Source organism: Poecilia mexicana, unplaced genomic scaffold (assembly GCF_051168715.1).
Source record: "Poecilia mexicana isolate PSO_F unplaced genomic scaffold, ASM5116871v1 scaffold_11, whole genome shotgun sequence".
Classification (NCBI taxonomy): Eukaryota; Metazoa; Chordata; class Actinopteri; order Cyprinodontiformes; family Poeciliidae; genus Poecilia; species Poecilia mexicana.
This window is the reverse complement of record NW_028263380.1, coordinates 11,157,320-11,180,874: the sequence shown is the minus strand read 5'-3', so window position 1 is coordinate 11,180,874 and position 23,555 is coordinate 11,157,320. Positions and strand designations below refer to the sequence as shown.

The window sequence follows — 23,555 nt, the reverse complement described above, 5'->3', positions numbered from 1 at the left end:
CACAATTTGTGTAAGAAACCACATTTGCGATTTCATTTCATACATTTTTACGGAGCCAATAATTATTTGTTGTAACGCCAACTTAAAATGTCTGACAGAAACATCTGTTCTGCAGTCTTTATCTCCGTTGCAAACTCTGTGGGTAATGTCACTAAAACCACAAGTTAAATAGGGGTGTTGTCAAAAAATTATTGTTTCAAGTCACCAGATTTCTCATGCTAATATGCCGACATTAGCAAGCGTGCGAACATTTTATAGATTACATGTAGAATTTATAATAAAGATCAAACTCTCACTTCTAATTCTCAAATTTCTCAAATGCAAAACAAAGCCAAGCTGCAGACAATTCAATCCAAATAGGAATTTAAGTCTGTCAGCAAATCTAAGTGGAATTTCTGTTTAACTTAGTGGATACACATTTATCCTTGTCATAATGGCATGCTGGAAACCATTTGGATATGACAAATGTTCACTTTCTTGGTGTTAGAAATACAAAAAAATTACATAAAAGAACAAAAAAAGAAACAAATGAAGAAGAGAGTGGGTGCAGTTTGGCAGGCAAATAGTTTTACGCCTCGGCTCTTAAGGTAAATTTGCAAAGCTGGGAAAAAAGTAGGATTTGAAAGGGAAAACAAAATGCCTATCAAAATGTTTTAACCCTGTGTGACCTTTTGAGCTTGTGAACTTTCACATGCTTGCATGATGGGGTGAGAGGACGGTTGGGGAAGGAAGCAGGGCTGCTCCTCCTGGCAATAAGCCCTGCCCCAGAACGACACTTCTTATCTGCTATTGCACACACACACACACACACACACACACACACACACACACACACACACACACACACACACACACACACACACACTAACTTGTTTCATTTTGGAATACACACTTCCAAAGGCAATAAGCCCTGCCCCAGAACGACACTTCTTATCTGCTATTGCACACACACACACACACACCCACACACCCCCCCACACACACACACACACAGACTAACTTGTTTCACTTTGGAATACACACTTTTCTTCACATAGGCTTGCACAAAACAGTTTTCATTCTATGCTTATGGAATAAATTTAAACACTTTCTTTCCAACATGAAAAAAAAAGTACGTGTATTTTTCCCACTGTAAAAACAAAATCCGTTATTAGTGCGCCCCTCCAGTGTGAAGTTCGTTAAACCACAAACTGAAATACCTAGACCAAGAACCAGAATCTTGACTTGCATGCTTCGACCACAACAGCCAGCCTCTGTTACTGTAATGGTTTGATAAGCCAACTGAAATGTGATTGCCTATTGCTCAAAAACATCTGTCAGGTGTCATTTGAGGTGATGATAAGTGGTTTAGCAAATTCCCAAAATGACTCAACGTGTAAACTGTGTGAAAACCTTGTTTGGACCATTTAAAGCTAAAAATCAAAAGTGAACAAAGCCTGTAGAGATTTCAAACTTTCTCCACTTCCTACTTTTGGGTTGAATGGCTTGGACTCGACATAATACAAGGTGGACATTTAAGTTCCCTTTCAATACTGATACAAATTAAAAAAAACAAAAAAACAACACATATTATATATATATATATATATATATATATATATATATATATATATATATATATATATATAAAGAATTCCCAAACATCCCAGTTTACGCAAATTTAAAACGTGAACCCTTATCATGACCTCTGAGTTAGAAATGGTACAACTAGCCCATTAGTATAAAATCTATTCTTAAATAAATGTGTTGACAATTTGTTTTATGGGTGAAAGTTAATTATGAGAAGAAGAAGTTCAAATTAATTTCAAACTGAAAGGAAACAGACAACCACCAATGCGTGAAGGCAAACGTCAAGTAATCACGTGTCGTTGCTATTAGGGGAAACTCTGGGTCTTCTGGGTTCACAAGAGGTACTTTCCAAAAGCAAGAGAAATCATGATCAGTGATCTAACGCATGAACACTGTGCAGTTAGTGACCGTAAAGATAACTTAAACTATGATTAAAACATTAGCTTTGGTAATGTGCTATGATTCACTGGCCTTTTAACATGCAGCCTATGTTGTTCAAGGGATTGCTTATAGTTGGAGACTATATTCATAAAGCTCCATAAACTGTTTTGGGGATTTAAAAAAAAAAAAAAGCTGCAGCAAATTGCAACCGAAGGAGGATGCAACATCTCTGAGCAATTTCCAATCCTGCAGGTCATCACATCCTCATGATTGCCCAGCAAGCCTTCATGTCAGTTTTTAACACAACGGGTCTTTGCACAAGCTAATCCACAGCTACAGTGCCGACCGCAATCACGGGCGACTTTGGAGGAAGGTTATTTTTGTCAGGCAAATTATTTGTGTTGGCTGAGAAATGTTTCGACCGTTACGCTATAGACAGACGAAGCCTACCAGTGCTTCTCAAGGCTCCACAATGTCACACACTCCTAGGAGGTTCCCACGGTTAATAATTGAGGAGAAGGCCCACGGGATCACAGGTCCTCCCTCTACAATACATTGCAGTGGCTGTGTGGTGTGCTTCCACATTTTTCCCCTCCTAAAGTGTGGTTAATTCCCAGAAAACAATTTGAAAACGCAACATGTCTGTTATGGTCGGATGTAAATGTCTTTTTCCCAGCCTCACACCAAAAACAACACGCAGATGGCACCTGATGCCTGCTAGGAAGACTTAGTGACTCCAAGATGTAACTATTTGCTGTATTCTGTAGCTTTATTGAAATTTTTTTTATATCTTTGTTACAATCCGGCTCATTGTGGATGGTGACAAGATGAATAAGGGTCCTCATCTAGTCTTGTGACCAGTGGTTGAAAGAAATGGGCTTTTGTGTCATTTTGTATTTATATCCCAGGGAAACAGAATGTCACGGTTTACTAATTGAACATTTTTAGGAACTCTAACAAATGCAATTTTTTTAATACATGTATTTACACTTTACTTTTCAAGTTTTTAAAAAATTCATTTTAAAAGAATGTTGGCGTCACGCAGCAGCGAATTGTTTAGGGATGTAATAATGGATGCTGCCATTTATGGATCGATTTTATTCAGCAAGGAGAGCCGACAATGTCACGAGACTACAGAGTCAAAAGAAAGCACAGCTGATGGCAACGGGAACCAGGAGTGGTAGGATTGTGACGTGACGCGCTTCGGTGGCACAGACTTCTTTCATACATTCAGATATTCAGATTGATCAGAATTATAATTTTCAGCCATTGTTTATGTCTGTAATTAGCATGACTAGCTTCTGCTGGTGCAGAATTATGGCAAGTCCTATGTTGATGACGTAAAAGTAGGACAAAAATCATTTTATTGAGACTCCAGTCGCTTTCCAAACTACTGGATATGTATCCGATGTAGTACCACATATAGAAAGTGGCAGAAATTGGGATTTTATGAAAGGGGGACACGAAGGAAGGTTGGAAATCTTTGCTTTGGTCTGTTTAGACTATTGTGAAAAAGTCAAATATGGGTCCCATATTGGGAAAAAGAAATCAGATTATTCGCATTGTCTGAACATAGTCTACACAACTACTCTAAAGGATAACCTAACATGTTAGGTCCTCAACACTGTAATTAATGCTCAACCTCATTCAGCAATAATTAAAGACAATCAGTCTACAGTGCTCACCTATGTCACAAAGGGGAAAACACAGGACGGTGAGAGGAGACATGGGAGGACAGCAGCTCTGCTCCCAGACATTGGACTCCTGTTCAAACCACCCATGGGACTGTTTTTTTTTAATAAATTTTAGTTTTAGCTTATTTTTGTACTTCCCTGTTTTTCTTTGTTGCACACCAGTGGACCTTGGTTAAGAGTTGAGGTTAAGAAAATGTTGTGCTTAGACATTTGACACGTTTTGCAGAAAGTATTCCCATGCGAATGGATCCCATGGTATTCTGGGACATGTACATCTAAAAATTACTCAACAGGGGCAGGTTGTGCACTGGAAACCAGTATGGGCGCTTGACCAAGTTTCCATGGAGCATGTGATTATATTGGAATAAAACTGGTTGGATTTACACAGGTTTTTCCCCCCCCTTCTTGTAGTTTTAATTTCTGCTCATCCTCTCGCGAGCCTAACAGAGATATCCAAACCACATACTCTGGCCGGATTCCAAAGACATTTCTAAATGTGAGGCTTTGTTGGCCGTGTTTGCTTCTGTGCACACCTCACCTCCTCCTGAACATTTCGGCGAAGATGCAGCCAACGCTCCACAGGTCCACCGGTGTAGCGTAACTGGACTGGAGCAGCACTTCAGGAGCTCTGTACCACAGCGTCACCACCTGCACCGCAAAACAGCAGAAAAAAAAAACAAAAACAAACTACTGAGCCTTCATTGTAAGAGCACAAAGAGTTGAACGCTGATGGACTGCCAGCAGCATTAGGTAAATGTCATCGTCAATGCGGGCTCACACACATACATACGCACAAGCAGCACACTTAACACACTTAAAAGCTTTCGCCTCCATCTTGGCCTTATGCAACACATGAAATCATATCTGGCAGGACATGCCTCCAGCCAGCTCTGATTTACAAGTCTCTGTTTTGTTTTTTTATTCACAGCAGCTACAGACAATGCTTTATAAACAGGCAAAAATCACACGCCGACAGAATGTATGCATTCTTGATGTGATAAACGCAGAAGAAAACATGCAAAAAAAAAAAAAAAGCTCTTCTTGTCTTTCACCATACCTCCTGCATGCACCTGAGGTGTAACGGCAGCCATTTTGTGTCACTTCACACTAAGCGTGGTTTCCAAATTTGTCCCTGAAACTCCTGGGACCTCTCAGAGTGATTGTGTGTGCAGCCTGCCTCTGTTAACAGCTACAGTAGGGAAAGCCTCCAGACAAAACTCAGTGACCCCTGGTAAGAGAGTGGACCGGTTCCAGGTGCTTTCCTAAACTCTGTAGTGTTTCTTTCCAACAGCATTTGGCTGCAGTTCCCCTCTTCAAGCACTGAAGAGTGCTTATCAGGACGTTAAGCTCTGAGGCAAATGCTTGTAAGCAAAAAGTGTGCAGTGTCACCCAGATACTTTTAACCTGACTGGTTTTGTTCATCCGTGACGAAACTCTGCGCTGTTGTAGATCAGCATGCGCGCTTTAATTCTTTTGGATATGTATCACGAGGCAACGGCAGTTTTAAATATCCTATCTCAAAACACACTGCATTGATTTCTTTCACGATCAATTTATGAGAAACATCGTGTTGGTTCTCAACGCAGAAAAGTTCTCCTTTCCTGCCATCTGATCTTTGAAAGATCTAAGGTCAAATCCAAGTACTCGAGAGCAACTTTTAGATGCAGCTCTTCTCCAACACACCTCAAATGAACTGCGAGTTACCAGGGCTCTACAGTGCTGAATGACTGCTGGTGAGGAGATTCGACTATTTTATTCATGTGTATTTGAGCATTGATGCATCTAAAAGTTGCAAATTGGTACATCCGGACTTGGGCGTTCTTGGACAAAGGCATTCACATTGAGAGAGGTGGGTGTTACGCACTGCTTTAAAATGCATTATTGTGTACGTCTTTCCCAGGGGCAAAATGGGGTTGTTCTAGGTCAAGCGACGCAAAAAACACAGCGAACTACAAAACATGCTGTCCTGGTTATTGCTTATGCTGTAAGATACACAGCTTAAGTTGAGAATTGCTCTGAACGTCTTGCATCTCAAGTGGTCAATAAAGTTCAAACTGACATCCTGTACACCCAAATTCTGTCAAGATATCTGGTGCTCGAAGAAATAACTAAATCATTTGGTTGCAAGCGGTATTGAAGTACCACTACAGTAACACAGCTCTGAGCAGCCAAAAAGTACAGTGGTGTAATGGTCAGATTTTGAAAGTGTGAGGTAGCTTTGTGGTTAGAGAGTGATGACAATCTGTCTATAAAACCAGCTGGCAATGAAATTGAAGGTAAAAATGTAATGCACTCAATTGGTGGAGACAAGCTCTTCTCTACCACCAAATAGCTTGGCGACTCAGAACTGTATTCCGACAGAAGTTAATGTTTGGGTCATGTTGAAGTGCACCAAGATATGACCGACAAATAGACTTCAATTATGAGGATTCTTTTCACAAGTTATGCTTGAAAATGGATGGAAACCCAAAAACTCATAACATCATGGATCTGTGACCAATGGCAAAGGGCTAGAGGGGTTGCCAGGGAAGCAATGGCCATCTCTGGATACTGATTGGACACCACCAGTGGAATTTTAGTAAAACAAAGTTTCTTTTGAGTCATTTGTACGACTTTGGGGAAAGAAAAAAAAAATCAACTTTACCTTTTGCAGCTGTGTTTAAGATTCATGTGAATCTCATGGTACTTTCACAATGCAGGAACTTAGGGAGGGTTTAGAGATAACGATGGAGCGCTCCTCAGTTTTCAAGGTTCCGAAGGTCTTTGTCAACATCCTAATGAAGAGTTACAATGCTGCCAATACGAGCCAGAAATGTTGGTTCCCAGACTCCTTGTGAGAAACCTCATTGATAAGACTAGCTTAAGAAGGTGCAGACCTTCTGTCTAAGAACAGAAAGACTGAACAGACATCTTGCTGTTTCATTCCTGCAAGAATTAATAAAATTATGTTTGAGTGAAAATCACAGATCTCTGTTTGGTAACTAACAGTGACGGTTCAGAGGGGGGGACTCTTCTTTCCGTTTGATTTATTTTTTTTTTTTTTTCCATTTTAAGAAACCTCAGGTGCCACCCAAGCTGATTGACAGGTCATTGCATCCAACCTTGATATCTGTCCACTATGGGTGTTGTCAGGCACTTTGGCTTGTCACGCACCGTCACAGCCTTTTTATAATTTGCAAAAACATTGAGAAAATAATAACTAATAATTTCATACAACTTAAACGTAAACAAAAGTTAATTTATCTTTTATAGAATACTTTCTCAGCCATAGTGGCCTTTATCTCCCCAAGTACGCTGATGGGAAGAGGGGAAAGACGTGTGGCAAAGGAACCAAAGGCGGGAGGTCTGCAGCTTCTGTTATTCTCCACGCGATGGTTCAGTTATCTGATCCCACAAGTTCAAAAAGTGGCCAAAAGGAATCATTTTATGAAACCTGCCCGTCATCGCACCCGAAATTAGACAAACATCCCCACCAGCAGTCACCTCCAACGCAGTGGTAATCTCTTAATTAATGGGAGGGTCTAAAAGTTACCAAACTAATCACAACTTTTGCAAATATAATAATTTTTTTGTACAGATTTAGGTTCCAATATTTTTGCTGCTTAAAGAAAAACCTAAACAGATAGAACTTGTGATTTATAACACACACATCCCTGCTTTTGCATTGTGTTCTTTTATAGCATGTTCTCCTAACTTTTGTCTGATTTTTACTAAAAACTAATTATTGATGTATGTACGATTACGATATGTACGATTAAGTGACGATTTATTTTTTTTGCTTTGGTGCAACAACTTAAGATGAAAAGAAATGGTAAGCTTTTCGGCATGTGGCCTCCCCACCCTAATTACCGCCGGAGAAGGGAAAACTGGCTGATCTATTCCTGCCACCTTGTTTGTGATGCAGTACAGCAAAGAAAAGTTTCTTCTTTCTTAGCTTGTAGGGTTTTTGTCATTGATGGACAGATGGCTGGTGTTCATTGCAGTCAGTTTTTACTGAACTAAAATAATCTTTCCACTTTCCAATTTGTCTTTAATGTTACCTTCTGTGTTTTCTTCTCTTTTAAAAATAATCTTTTTCATCTTCCCAGAGACTGTTTAGTTATTACTTTGATGGAAAAGCAAATTCAAAAACTAACACGTCGTTTGGCATGACAGTTTAGAAGCTGTTTCTAAGCATAGGAGACTACAAATAGGCCTTGAATACCCATGTTAAATTTAAGTCTGCCACATATATGTCACGTGAAGCAGGGCTGTTTTCTTTGGAATATCAGATTTGTGCAAATCAAAATTATTCCAAAATTGTTCAAAAAGAGCAAGTGTTTAACATTTGCGACGCAGTGATACGGAACACTGCGTGCTGACGAGTCAAAGGTCAACAGAAATCCGACAGAGTAAAAAAATAATAATAATTCAGTCACACTTTTTAAAAAACTGAATGACACTATTAATAGAGCCAGAGGGTGCATTTTGCAGATGGTGATACTTTCATCTCTGCTTCCTGCTTCACTGGAAACGGAGCGGAAGTTGAGGCTAGTTGGCTGAGATGCAGCGTGGGGGTTAGGCCATGTGACCAGAAACAAGACACGAGTCTAGAACGAAGACACCGATACCAGGGATCACCGACGAATCTTTAAACAATGAAACCTCAAAGAAAAGCATGAATGAAGTTACACCACAGTTCAAGCTGCACGGTCTCATTTACATGTTATCTTTTACCGTTTGCCTTCAGTTGGTTCCTTTGTTTGTTTTCTCATAGGATCTAACTCGTTGTATCAAGTGTGTTATTGCAGATAATAGGATAATTCCCAGCTAAAACATGGCAGCATGTTACTGCGGTAAGAAGAAGAGCGGGTTGGCATTTTAAAAATAAGTTTCTTCCTGCAAACTCTTTGCAGCTGCAGCTCAAATGCACTCGACTCGAGCACACTGCATTAATTTCACACCTGGCAGAGTCAAAAGACAGCTCTGATATGAGCACACACAAAGCCTTCTAGGAAGAACCACAGACGTAGAGCTCAGAGTATATCCGCCTCACAGTTATTCGAAAACACAGCCACAAGTGCAGATTAAGGCACATGTATATATATAACACATGCACGGGAGGCTACGGAAAGTAGATGCAAAAAGATTTAATCCAGCGTCAGATTACAGCTCGTCTGCTTCTCTTGAAGCCAAAATCTTTTCATCAACTACCTCAAATTTACCATAGCAGCTGGGTTTAGCTTCCCTAATAAGCTGCTCACGCTGAATCCAGTGCCCCACTTGCTCCAGATAGAATTTTAGATGATAAAACTTCTAAAACCAAACAATCGTCTCAGCTGCAGGAAGGAACCTCGTTTCCATGACAGAATGCAACCATAACGATGTGCAACTCCTGGACGGCTTAAAAAATTTTCTGCATGCATGTTTATAAATATTTGTGTATGCAAAGCAGCCCATTTACGACAAGTTTAGACAGAAGCAACTTTACCGCTATGTTGCATCACCTCAGCTCTCAGAGGAACTGAGATGATCAGCAGCTGTGGTTTCTAAAGCAAAATGTGTTCCCATTCATGCTTTTAGCCCTTTAGGGGGCTAAGTTATGAATTGCTTTGGAGGGCCACATATCAGAAAACTGAACTCTATAAATTTGCTCATGCAGATGTCTGAGAGATATTCAGACAACAAACCCCCTCAAAAAATGTTTATTGGTTTGTTTTTCCCCCAAATTTGGAGGATTGAGTTATCCTCAATCTTCCAAATACATCCACTCCTTTAACTGTTCCTGTGAAACTCCCTTTGAGTCTGTAAAACACACACTGTGAGACCAAAATGCATAAGGAGCCAGCACCGAACAGCTGGTGAGCTTAAAACATCCATGAATGGACTATGATCACACACACGTAGCTTCGTACTCTCTATAGGGTGCCAGAATCTAAAGTCTGTCCAAATAGGTATCTCAAACTATTATTCTCACAAGAGGTGCACAATCTGAGTCATAGCCTAAACAAACAGCTTAACAACTGTTTTCACTGAGATGATTATAACAACACATCTGTGGTACAGTGAAAAGGACATTCCCCAATTGCAATGTTCCCTTTTTTTTGCGCGCGTGTCCGTTCCCCTCCTCTTCTTCCGACCACGCTTGCATTCCTACTTCCTTAGTCTCCCTTTCTCACCCTTCTCGTTCTCTGTTCTGCTTCACATATCCCTTTGTTGCCCACTCCCGTTTTCCCTCCCTTGCATTGGCTGCTTGAAAGCGGATACAGGCTCCTGCGTACAGCACGCTCTAGATGAGTCATAGACACAGAGGAAGAGAGAGAGAGAGAGAGAGGGAGAGAGAGAGAGAGAGAGAGAGAGAGGGAGAGAGAGTGGCGGCCTTAAAAAAGGAAAAGTTAAATTGTTTTGCATTTGAGGCCGCTGCTTTGCATTCTGTAGTCTCCCCTTTCTGTCTGTCAGACGTCCCTGCTCCCTTTGGCATGGTAACTGAAAGCTAAAGAGAGGTCAAATGAAGGCAAATGAGAAAAAAAAACACACACACACAGCAAAGAGGTTAGACTGAGAGACAGAGTGTGTGAGGGCTGACTCCAGATTAAAAGGACAACATTCTGTAAATTCCTTTCTGCTGAGAGCATCCTCCCGCTCACCACCAGGACGATCTTCCACAGCCTGCACTGCTGTTCTCTCATTCCCGCACCCCATGACAGAGGAAATGGCTTCTCCTGCCCCACAGGACCTCCAGACCTCCAGGGCCAGACCTCCAAGTTTGCCTGCTTTGCAACATCCGGGATTGTGCTACCAGAGCCCCGTGCAAGCACAATGGGCTGGTGTGACAATGGGACACATGAGTGTGAGTGAGCAGGGGCGTTTGGCTGGTGTTATGTGTGAGGGCTCGCACGTGACTTGGGAGAGCACCTGCTTTTTTATTTTGCCTGGATGAATGTATTTCGTTGCCAAGTGGTATCCGCAAGTGTATGAAAGTTATTTGCACCATCAATCTGCATTTCCTTTTTTTTTTCCCTTTAATAAAGTCTGACCTTTTTTTTTTTTTTTTTTTAAATTCTTTTTGCAATGTATTTTCTACACTCCCTTGGATCAAGGATTGTAGCAACCACTCCTCAATTTCTTTTGGATTTGTCAAGACTTTTGATCTGCATGCAGAGAGACCAAAGGAAGAAAATAAATTGCATAACTTTTAAAGACTCTTTCTTTTGAGGTCAGTCCCGATCAGATGAGGATCAGTAGAAGTTGAAAAGTGGCAATGATTTAATGACCAAATGAACAAGTAAGTCCTAAAAAAAACCCCAACTCTTTCAAGTGATGTTTTAAATATTTCTGTTAAAGTCTGAGACCTGGATTCTAAATAAGAAACAAGGTGGACTTTGTCTCACATATCTCTATTTTCGCAATAGAGTGGCAAAAATAGATAAGACATAGACATAGATATAGGTAAAGATAAGAAATAATGTTCCCACTGGAATAAAAGGTTCTTTTATCTTCTCATATATAGTTGTTGAAAAGGTAGCAAAAATGTTTTTTTTTATTTTAATTAAGCAAAAATGTAAAACAGTAGAAAATGTGGAATTAAATCATCGCTACCAAAAGATTTTCAGGTGTTGAAAATGATGACAGCCATATACTTTGGGCCCCCATGACGTTATCCCCCCTTAAAGCTTAGATCTATTAAGACGGACACTTTAAGTGACCTGATGTGATTGGGATGACTGAAGCTAAGGGCCACAGCGCTGAGGTTGGTGGAGTTTGGCAGGGGGCCCATGTTTACATTCCCCCTGAGGAAACCAAAGGATGAAAAAAAGAACACCAATGGACACAGACCCACACACTCACACACACACTCAGAAAGAGTTTCATACGTACTAGACGTTAAAATGACCAAGGCACATCATGGTCAGTTTCAATCCCTACTTAAAAGGAAAACCCAAGTTCAGGAAACGTGATCCTTTATCCCCTCAGCTGGTTTATGACGACATTCCTGAAAGCGATCCATCACTAATTAAACCCTTCCCCTCTGAATCTCCGAAGGATACAAAGCATGAATGCAGGCACTGCATAGAGGGAAAGCGGATGTCCTAATAATAAGCATAAAACTGAATTCGGAGCACGGCAGAGCAGAGGCTGTGATGTTATGTCTCCAGAGAGGCCCGAAGCTCCAGCAGTCAGCCATGCTGTAAACACCATTATTTCATCCCCTCGCTCACTTTCCTCACTTACTTTTACTTGTTCTGTACAAAAAAAAAAAAAAAAAGACAATCAACAGCTCTAATAATGTCGCCTCCCCAGGCCAGGAAAAAGACTGACAATATAACATTGGAGGCGGGGTGGTGGAGGGGATACATTGAGACCAGGGGTTGCTGGAGTGGGGGGGGAGCATGAGAAGGAAAAGTGCAAGAGCAGCACACAGGCTGTATACAGTAAAACAGGAAAAAAAAAAAAAAAGAAAGAGGGGAGCACTGCAACTGTTGCCAAAGTATGCACAGCTTACAGGAATGCAGCACGGGGCCCTCAGCGAATGAAACAAAGACAGCACAGTAAGTGGCTCCCTCTCCTCGGTGCTACCACATCCGCACATCATTAGCTGGAAAATTCCTGATATATGCTGTAATTTCTTCTCTTTTTCTCCTCCTCCTATTCCCCTTTCTTGATGCTGGTGCAGACTGGGCTGCGTAACGTCCAGGTGACCGTGTGCACACGCCAGCGCACGCACACCGACGCAGCGCCCCGGCTGTCTTGGAGGACGGCCCGGACGACGCGACCAATGAACACGTTATAGGGAATTGTAAAAAAAAAATGATGCGTGCACAAGGGTGTGCTGCTGAACAGAAGTGTAACATAATTCACTACATGTGTTACTGCAAAGTTCCATAAAAAAAGAAAAAAGAAAAAATGGAGTCGTCAGTTCCTTTTAAGAGTATTGACACCTCTGAACTTTTCCCCATTACAACCACAAATATTGCATTTTATTAGCCTTTAAAGAGACAGACTAACTAAGTGGTGCATGGTTATGAAGTGGAGAGAAAATGCTTTTCTTTACAACTAAAATTCAGAAATGTGTGGTGAGAATTTTTAGCAAGCTCCTCTGAGTGAATATGAATCATTTCCTTTGGCTGCTGCTACAGCTTTAAGTCTTTTGTGTCTTTTATGACTCCACCAGCCTTGCACACCTAGAGACGGTAATCTATGACAGTCCTCAGTCACAAAACAACTCAAGCTCAGTCACACTGGACTTTGACTGGGTCCTTTTAACACTCGAGTAACATTCAATCAAACTGTATTTATAAAGCAACAATGAGATTAATAATTTATACAAAGCAAAAGTGTTTTTCAGAAGTAAGCTGTGAGGTGAAATTCCACCCCACTCTGAAGCCTCTTAACAGCTTTTAGCTGCAAAAACCGTTCCCGCAGCATGATGCAGCCACCACCATGTTTTCTAGAGCGGATGGTCCATTTGGTATGAGATGTAATGCAAAGACTCAAAAAAGCAGCACCTCCTCTGGTTGTCTTGTAATAGCGGTTTTCCTCTTGCCACTCTTCCAGTGAAGCCAGATCTGCAAGCTGCAAATATTTGACCCTTCGGTAGATGCTCCCACATCTACCAAAGGGTAGATGTGGGAGCTGTTCGGCTCCCACATCTACCGACTGTTCAAATCTCACATCTTAGCTGCCTGTCCTCTAAGTATACTTTGACAACAATGTCTGATATAGGTTTGCAGTTGAGTCATACTCTTTGCGTTAACTATGGACTAAACAGCGCTGTGTGAGACTCAGATTTGGTTTAGTTGCTAACTAAACCACTCAAGCATCTCCCTAAGCTGGTTTGAAACGAAATCAGACCCAGATGGACCATTAACTATGTAACTCTGAAGACAACTGGCTGCACTGGATTTTATTTGGAGATATCAGAGTAAAGGTGCGTGACTACAAATGTGCACTAAAACTTCCAAGCGTTTGGAAATACTTTTGCAAAGCGCAGTATGTCTGATCACATGTGCGTGAACTTTGCGCGTGTTTGCTAATGTCAAGCCGAGGCCACTCTCTCTGCTCCAGTCGACTGCAGTCAAAGCACTGAGGATTGACTTTTCCTTTTTTCCCATATGGAGCCGTTTGCGGAGATATCTAAACATTCCCAGAGTGAGCTGCACGTGCTCTTCTGCGTGCAGCGCAAGGGTTTTCCCCACCTCCGTCTCCCTGCTGCTGCCTGCTTTCCTTTCTTCCTCTCCGTCCTGAGCATCAGCACAACTATCCAGCTTATCCAGGCTCATCGCTGCAGACTTGACTCGCTCTCACCTGTCAGAACCGCTGATAGCTAAAGGGGCGATAAATAAATGTACCGCAAAAGCGACGAGCCGTAAAAACCACCCTAGACACAACAATGCTCCTAATCAGCATAATTTTTTTATTTTAGGATGAACGTAACGCTGGACAGGTGAGAACACATCAATCTGCGCCGCTGTAATGAGCCAACAGTCTGCGACTGCAAAGTCAAACAAGTAAATGTTGTAAGAGCAAAAATAACAATCTATACTGCACAGAGTGAGACTGCCTCTCTTGGGTTGTAAAAGCCCGTCTGCTGTTTAAGCGCAGGCAGGAAATCTGGTTTCAATTTGTTTAATGTCGTCTGAGATATGGGTGTCTTATTCTGGTAAGAGCAGTGGGAGGGCTGTGAGCAAAAGGAACCAAAAGGGGGGGGAAGCTTTGGGAAAATACCTTTAATCAGGTAACAATTTCACTCCTCTGCATAAGACTCAGACAACTAAAGTTTACAGGAAATCAGCAGTGGGACAGTACAGATCTGAGCGGTGCTTACAAAAACAGTGATAATTAATGGTTCATTTGATCGCATTTAAGTCGGCCTCATTTTAGTCAAAGCTCAAAAAGCTTTAGCTTGAAAAGTGTTGAAATTCCCTTTGGCTTTTGAGTCACATAAGACTTTAGATGAGTAAAGAAGAAAGACAAAAAAAAAAAAACTTTCTGAGTTTATCTAGTCTGGAAACATAACCCCTTCATTCTTTTCACTGCGAATACATAAATAACATAAATAAGAGTCTGACGAAAATCACCAACACACAAAACTGATGGCATTCCCCTCAAGATTTCCCAAATCTAATTTGACAAGCGACCACATGCGCATGATGTGCACGGGAGAGCAAACTAATGAGATTCATGGGACCTTCCACTTCATATCACAATAGTTTCAAGTGTTTAAACTGTGTGCATGGACCCCCGGTAACATAATGGAGTTTATCTTTTGAACACAGCACCTCACCTGACCTCTAATCCTGTGTCACCTTAAGATCTGATAGATGTTTCCTTTCCCAACTGAACGTCTTCTGAGAGGAAGAGCTTTCCTAAATGGAGCCCAGCTTCTTTTAGTTAACTTCCTTATAAAACGTATTGATTATTTTTCTGCTCACTGATTCAAGTGAAAATGGTGACCTACTACTTCGCTTACATTACCATTATATTCCCCTTTTTTAATAAAGTGTGCACTGTCCGCTTGGTTTTTTGCGTACTGTATTTTCCGAAATATAGAGCGCACCTCACTATGAGCCGCTGTCAGGATAACATACCCGCGCATGCCCAAGAAGTCCGACCGTCAGTGGAGTTGTCAGTTCAGCATATGCAACAAGTTATGACAAAAATAAGTCATTGAATTGTTTATAACATGATATAATATGATAACTAGATAGATATACATGTGTAGTCGTGGTTTCAAAGTGTATTTAAAGCAGGTGTGGCTGCAGCTGCAGTCAACTACAACACACGCCTGCGTAAAACTCATTAACCTACTTAACCTCTAAGTGAGGATGCCATACAGCTGTTAATAACAAAGTGTATGATGATCTACCTCATGATTCAATGTTGCTGATTAAATAAAATCATATGGTAATAACTGCGTGTACATGTCTGAGCTAAGCGTATGACTATCTGACAACATATGCTGATCTGACAGAACAACAACCACAAGGTTAAAAAACAAAACAAAACAAAAACTGGAAACTTACATATATAAGCCGCTGGTATCTCCACCACTCTCGGTTTTAATAAATCTGCTATTAAGGACACAGCACCCCGTCTCTAACGCCGAACCGTGGAGTCGTTCACGCCGAGCTTACATGCAACTTAAAAGTGGCATCATATGAACTTCTTCCTGTTGTTTCCATGATGAGTTTGAAAACATTTCTCCGTCGTTCCTGCTGCTAGCATGTGCTTGTTCTAAATGAAAATTAGCACTTTCTTCTTTGATTTCCAATTTTGACTTCTAATGATTCACTTCCTGCGAAAGAGCCCCCTGGTGGTTGAAGAAAAATCCACAGAAAAGCCGCACCGGCTACAAGCCGCCGAATGGTTCAAAGCGTGGGAAAAAAGTAGCGGCTTATAGTTCGAAAAATTACGTACTTTTCAAGGAGTTTGGTTGGGGGATTCTAACACACAAAGACGCTTTGATCTAAACTAGTAGATCAGTTGTGAAATTATTAAAATAGTAGATCAGTTGTGAAATTATTATGTTGTAAAATATAAAAATAAGGACATCGGTTGCGATTCTCTGTTGTCTCTGTCATTTACTGCAGTCGAGCTTCATTCCACAAGCTAGACATATTTTTGCCATTCCAAGCATTAATTCCTTGCACTCTATATAATATAATAGTAAAAAAAAAATATCCCGAACAGATCTTTTTGACATTAACAGAGTATTAAATTTGCAACATATTTGGTAGACTTCACCTAAGCAATTCAATTGTAGCTTCTGCTTCATATTCAGGCTTGTTGTTCTGCTGGCGGGTAAATCTTTACCCTGGTCTCAAGCATTTTGTAGGATCTACATTTCCTCCGGGGTTTAAGTTTGGTCAAGCGATCTTCTTATTAATTATGACTAGTGGAAGAAAATACCTTTCTCATAGCCTGCCACAGGTATGGAACATGTTGGCTGCATGATGGTGCTTTCAGGGTGATGCCTGCAAATTGTTTTGCCTGAAGACTGAGACCTCTGCTATCTTTAGCGAGCTACAAATGGAAGTTCCTGTGTCGTTATTCCCACAATGTCTTTTCTTTACTTGCCACTTTGCTATAAAAGGTCAGATTTGTGGAAAGCACGGCTAATAATAGCCCCTGTCAACAGATTATCCCAGCTGAGCTGTGGATCTATGGAGCTCCTCTGGAATGATCATGGGTTTCTCTGATTAATGCTCTCTTTGTCGTTTTCATAAGGTGTTCACACCTCGGCATGTTGAAAGCCTATTCTTGCTTCAAACTCGTCCGAAACTTTAATTTTATGGGTATCAAAATGGAGGGAGGCGGGGGGGTGGAGGTGGGGGGGAACTCTGATACAGCTAAAAATGATTTGTAAAATATTTTAAAAACTGTATATAATTTTCTTTATTTCAAACACTAAAAAAAACTAAAAAGAAAAAAAAAGAACCTTTGTGATTTTAACTTTAAAACCTTTAAGGGGTCTGAATACTTTATAGGCATCACAAAAATAATATGGAATCTGAATAAGAGAAAATCTTGCAAATCTGCTGCAAAAGAATCTATCAGTTTTTATACACAAACAAGGATTATTCTGTAACTAGCATTACAGAATGTATGTTACAAATATATTTACATGAATAATGTTCAATCTAACATCATTTCTGATGTAGTTGTTATGACTGTTTAACAGTTTTGAGAGAGATAAGTTAATCAAACTCATGTGCAACATAATTGTTAACAAGGATTTAACTGGACGGCTTCAGAGGTACAAATTTAGTTGGAGGTGAGCCAAAAGATCCAAAACAATCATACTGCGGCCAATGACAAAACAGCCCTTAGACGACTGCATAGTTGTCGTTTAGGTAATGCTTCGATCAAAGGCGCAAAGATGAAACAGATTTTCTTACTCCAATTGTAAAAAGATGAAAAACGTTGCAAATCTTTAAGGGAAACTGAATATCAGTGCTCCGATAAGAAATAAACCAAACCACAGCAACACACCAGCATCAGTTAACTCATCCAGTCCTTTTCTCTGCCCGTCACTCAGAGCCATACAAAGAGCCTGTAGCCAGGATAGGGTCACACAAAAAAACAGCAACAAAACAACAATCCCACAGGGACTGTCGGGACAGCCTAATCTGGACCTCATACCAGCCAATGGGTGGTCTTCCTTTCCTTTCCTTTCCTTTCCTCTCCCCATCGGAGTGGGGGGGAAAACATGACACGATCGGTGACTGATGCAGGAGGAGCCATAGGTCACCCGAAGCTATGGCAGCACCAAAACTCCGCTCCGACATTTTTAATACATACATGCAAACGCTGACCACACACTTTGTCAATGACATCTCAACAAGCAGGCATGTGGCTGGGTGAGAAAGCTAATGCATTGCAAAAAGAGAAGTGTTGGTATCTCATCAGCAGAAAGCATAACGGCGCTACTTTCAGTTAGTGACGCTGGAAAAAAAAAAAAAAAAAAACATTAAAAGAGCGGGTGAGGGACTCTTTGACACCTTCATGCAAATGATTCCTTCAGCCATCTTGTCATTCTAAAAGCCCTAAATGAATCACTTTGAAAGTGAGAAAATCGCCCAGTTCGCTTAAGCAACAGCAGTTCTCCAAAGCCCATCTGTCTGCCAGTAACGGTGGCTTTAGGTGACTAAATAAGTAACTGCTGGTCTGTTGGGCAAAGGGGAAGATCCTCTTAAACTCTGTGTGTATTTGTGTACATTTGCACAGCGTGCAGTGTAGATTAGGTGCTTTTATTAGCAAAAGGAAACAAAGAACGGGTGAATGGAGATTTGTGTGTGTGAGTGTGTGTGTCCGGTTGACAGGGGGATTCCAGACGCAGGAACATTCATCTGGAACCAAAGATCCCATGCTCACGTTGCAGTGCCCTGCAAACGCACACACACACACACACACACACACACACACGCACGCACGCACGCATACGCACACACACCCATGCACATGCGCACACGCATCCATCTCATTTTTGTGGCCCAATCTGTAAAACCAAGGAAGGAAATGAGTATGTGAATGAGTGTGAAAGCACATTTAAAAGTGCAATGTGGTGTTTGAGAGTAGTTTTAGGGACTCGGTATCTTGCTACTTCGATCTGATGGTGAATTCCCGGGGAGGTGTTTAACCAGCAGCAAAAGGTGTCCCCGTCTAGTCATAGAAAAAGCAGATGAAGATTTAACCCTTTGGTGAAACCACAGATACAATGATTATTGTGTAACACATATGTAAATTCAATGGTAAGCCGTGTGCTCTCCTGCATCTTAGCTGTGAATCATCAAGCATGGTGACAAATTATAGAAATACCTGACAAAATACTTAACTCAATCAAAAAAAAACCCTTCATAATTCAGAGAAATTTTTATTTGCATAATTGACTGGATTCATTACTATAACTTTTTTTTTTTTTAAAGACACTGTCTCTTTAAAACGATTCTGACATTTTGAAAACTTGTCAAATCAGCAAGTTTCATCTTTGCATGTTTTTCTAAATTACATTAAATGCTGATTTAACTGTTAAATATGCATTTACACCGTTTTAGGTTTTTGTGAAAAAAATGGGCCATCCATCCATCCATCCATCCATCCATCCATCCATCCATCCATCCATCCATCCATCCATCCATCCATCCATCCATCCATCCCCTTTGTACGGAGACACAGGACAAACACACACACACACACGCGGACACACACTCATACCTACAGACATCAATTAACCTATCAGAAACGTTTTGGACTGTGGAAGAAAGTTTGCCCTCTGTGTTGAAACTCTGGTCACTTTTTTTAAACACCAAACAAGAACTGAGAAAAGTAACTACTGCAGATATAAATTGGCAGGTTTCCCTTTCATACATAGGACTTCAGCTGCTCAACATTTGGCAGAAGGCCTTCTTTCCTGCTATAACGAGGAAAGCATTTTTATTTTCTGGAAGCTTTGGAAGTTTCAGTGTATTGTCCTGCATTATTTATTGGTGCCCCAAGGAGCAATGTACAACTAGGCTTAAAATAAATTAATCTTTTATTGCCATAGCATAATCTTGGTGTTGAGTTAGTCATGTGTTTTGAACCACTAACCCGTTGAAAGAGCTAATGATGATTCATTTTTTATTCATCAGTAGTTTCCAGTGGCGTTTGATTTAAAAGCTCCTGTTGTACAGAGTTCAGGATGCCACGTAGAGCAACAGGTAAATTCTATGTAATAAATTTTATACATTATATAAAATGCTTTGAAACTTCTCTATAAAATGTGAGAAGAAGTTAAAGGGGCATAAATGCTTTTGCAAGACACTGAATGTAAATTGCTTGAGACGTTGAACTAGAAGAACCTGGATAATCTAGATATGTTCAACTTTGTATGAAGAGTTGCAATAAGGACCAGATGAGTTTTTTTTATTGTTTGTTGATGTTAGACATAAAATTAGTGACACTGTTTCTTTTTTTTTCTTTTCTTTTCAGGTAAGGAGCTTCTGTGGCTGCCCACACTCATCTTCAAAGTCACATCTCTCTTCCTTCAAAGTTCTTCCAATGGCTCTTTTCAGAGTCCCTTTCTATATTATCAGGTCATCAGAGCCTCGAGTGCAACAGTTAGACATCAAAGGGCCGACAGTGGGAAGGGAGGGGTGTTTGTCTCTCCTCGTCTGTCCATCCCTCTTTGCAACAGCCACTGAGGGATTGCTGAAGCAGGCCACAAAGGGAGGGAGGAGGGGTGCCTCACTCTCACTTTACACAGAGAAACCCAATCATTTGGCAGAGCTTTTATACGCTATTCTCTGATGCCCTGGAAGTGCCAACCTTAACACATTAGACATTTTCTAATTCACATGTGGAGGGGGTTCAAAGGAGTGCATGTTTGTCCATTAAAAGATGTTGCTCAAAAGGGGGTACGCTCTTTGTCAAGTGTACGGACTAAGAATGTGGAAGCAAATATTAAAGTAAATATTTATTATTTTAAAGCTTGAGATCAATTTCATGTTTGCTTTCAATCAAAAAAAGCGAGCGCACAGATTGACAGAGTCTGGAGGGCAGCGACTTCTGCATCCTTGAGCATTCCTATTTTAAAGTCCTAACCAGAGAAAGCGCACAGTTGGAATGCTTGGTTCGATAACATTTCTGTTCAGACAGGCCAAAGAAACTTACCACTGACGTGAGCGCCATCTGGAAGCTGTAGATGCGGGCTAAACCAAAGTCTGCCAGCTTGATCTGGCCTCCACTGGTCACCAGAATATTCTGGGGCTTCAGGTCACGGTGAACCACTCGGTGCGAATGCAGGAAGTCCAGCCCCTGAAGCAGCTGGTACATCATATCCTGATTCAAAACAGAAATACATTTAATAAAACATTTAAAAAAGACACTTTTTTTTTGTTTTTTTACTCTCTGAGTTTTATGTGCATGGCAGCCATATTGGATTTAAAGCCATGGTTAGTGGAAAATTAACCTTTCCCACTTGGATTGTTGCCTCTTTCTCTAAAAGATGAAGTGCCAAAGGCTCCGAATGTTTCCCTTTTTCGTGACCCGGCAATGTGGTGTTACTTAGAAAAGTTAGCATGTACTAGACTGGTAATTATAAGTTTTAGAACCACTATACTAGTCTATGTTTAAGGTTCACAGCACACACCAGATGTTTGGTGTTGGATAATTGTTTTCATGTGCAGGTTTGAGTGATTCAGGATGAGCTGTTCAGTTTGAATGCTAGCAACAGGTATCTTCAAAAACCCTCTGAAGCAATGTGGTTTCTGCTGCGCAGCAAAGTATTCGACAATAAAAAAGGCCTGACAGGCAACAACTTAACGTGTGAACTTCAAAATAAAAGCTAAGACAGTCTGGGAGTGAGAGAGTTAACGTGAAGAGGCCCGTGTCTTTTCTCATCGACTGTGGCAGATGTTTGATAACTGACACACACACACACACACACACACACACACACACACACACACACACACACACACACACACACACACACACACACACATACACCAGCGTCAGAAAGAGGCCCCTGCTTTGTGCAAGCACAGATCTCTGTTACTAAGCAGCTGTCCTTCTTTAGTTAATTGGTGCTCGCTTTCTTTATATGCCCAAAATCTGACCTCAAACGGCTGCAGCGTAGGCAGCACGTTCATGACGAACTTTCAAAGTGAATTGCTGTGAAAACGAATGAACAGTGTCGAAACCAGCTCAGACTTGTCCTTTTGAAAAAGAAATACTCTCAAACAGGTCCGACACCTATAAACAAATAAGTTATTACAGGTAGTTTTGACAAAGCAAAACCAAAGAGTTCAACTGATCTCTCTCGCTCTCTCTCCCACAGTCTCTGTAATCTGCTTTTCTTCAAGAAACACATTCTTGCTACAGATGTACACCCCGTAAACCACCTCAAAGCTCCGCACCGAGACCCCACAAGTGACATGGACCTGAGCCCACAGCTCTATTCAGTAGTCTACCAGCTGGCGTGTGAGTCAAAGGAACGGGGGTCTGCGCACTCAAGCAAAAATTATCAGCAAATGGTACTGGGCTGGCTGCTGTTTTGGTCACACTACGCAACTCTGGATGTGAAGATTGACGTGCTGCTATACACAAAAAACAAACAGGGAAAAAAAATGCGATGCCTGTGTTGTCGTATGTGTGTTTTCCCTGGTCTGTGTGCTGGCGTGTACACGCGTGTGAGTGTGTGTGTGTGTGTGTGCGTGTGTGGGGGTGTGTGTGTGTGTGTGTGTGTGTGTGTGTGTGTGTGCCCCCCGACCAAGAACAGGATGCAAAAACAGACCTTCCTTTCTGCATCTCCATCCAGCCATGACCCACAGAGAAGGGCAGCAGACAGACAGGGCCGTAGGACGGAGGCAGGCAGTTGGTCACTTTGTGTGCACGCGTGTTTGCGTGTGTGTGTGTGTGTGTGTATATCATGGGGGGCTGACACAATAGCATTCCCCCACCCATCAGTTCCTCTCTCCTTTAAATAGTCATTTCACCGTGCTTCCTTTCAACAGCATTTCCTCGTAAACACTAATTATCTCATGAGTGTGACTCTCAAATGTTAACAATCCAAGTTTTCCTGCCCTTCTTTAAAGAATCACTTACAGTGCCTTGCAGAAGTATTTCTATCTTTTCAGCTTTTCCACATTGTCCCATTACAACAACAAACTTCTATGCATTTTATTAGCATCTTTATATTGCAATAGACAAAGTTGTGCATAATTAACTGCAACAACGACTCTAGTCAAACGTCTTTTGTAGCCTCCCAGAAATTTTATCCCAGGATTTCTCCTTCCATCTTCCTGTGACCGGCCTCCCCATCCCTGCTGAAGAACCCCCACATAATGATGATGCCCCCACCATGTTTCACAGTGGGGATGGTGAGTTCACAATGAGACGACGAAGTGTCAATTTGCAATCTTGTATAGCAATCTTAATACAAGTCAAAAATGGTTGGTTTGGTTGCGTTCTCTACATGGCTTGTGCTAACTTGCAAAACGGCCCTCATTGATTCAGCGATTGCTTTCTTTCGGACAATCTCCCATAAAGGACAGATCTGTGAATTGCACAACTTTTACGTATCCAGAGGACAGATTCTTTCACCTGGGCTAAGCTAAGAAGAGCTCTTGAATGAAGTTTTAGATGGACGACCAAGTGGTGGTACGTTTGGAGTCTTGTGAGATGTTCAAATCTTTTAAAAAAGTTTTAGAGTTTGGTTTACTTTAAACGTTTTCACAACTTTCCCTCCTGACCTGTCTGCTGTGTTCCTTTGTCGTCGTGATGGTGGTTGTTCATTTATGTCCTCTAAAAAACCTCTGATGGCATCAGAGCTGTAGTTGTACTCACATTAAAATGCACAGGAGTGGACTGAATTTATTAATTAGGTGACCTTAAAAGGCAGCTGGTTGCATTTTTAATAGGTATCAGAATAGCAAGTATCGAGCACAAATT

At 41.2% G+C, this 23,555-nt stretch overlaps 1 protein-coding gene across 2 annotated transcripts in view; it reads right to left on the bottom strand.

Moving 5' to 3' along the window:
* Positions 1-23,555, bottom strand: part of cdk6 (cyclin dependent kinase 6) — a 42,950-nt gene that overhangs the window by 7,773 nt on the left and 11,622 nt on the right. For both annotated transcript variants that reach the window (XM_014994210.2, XM_088010187.1), the window contains 2 exons: positions 20,775-20,942; positions 4,183-4,292 (listed from right to left, as the gene is read on the bottom strand). In XM_014994210.2, the coding sequence (XP_014849696.1) occupies positions 4,183-4,292; positions 20,775-20,942 (278 nt within the window). The remainder of the gene's footprint in view (positions 1-4,182; positions 4,293-20,774; positions 20,943-23,555) is intronic.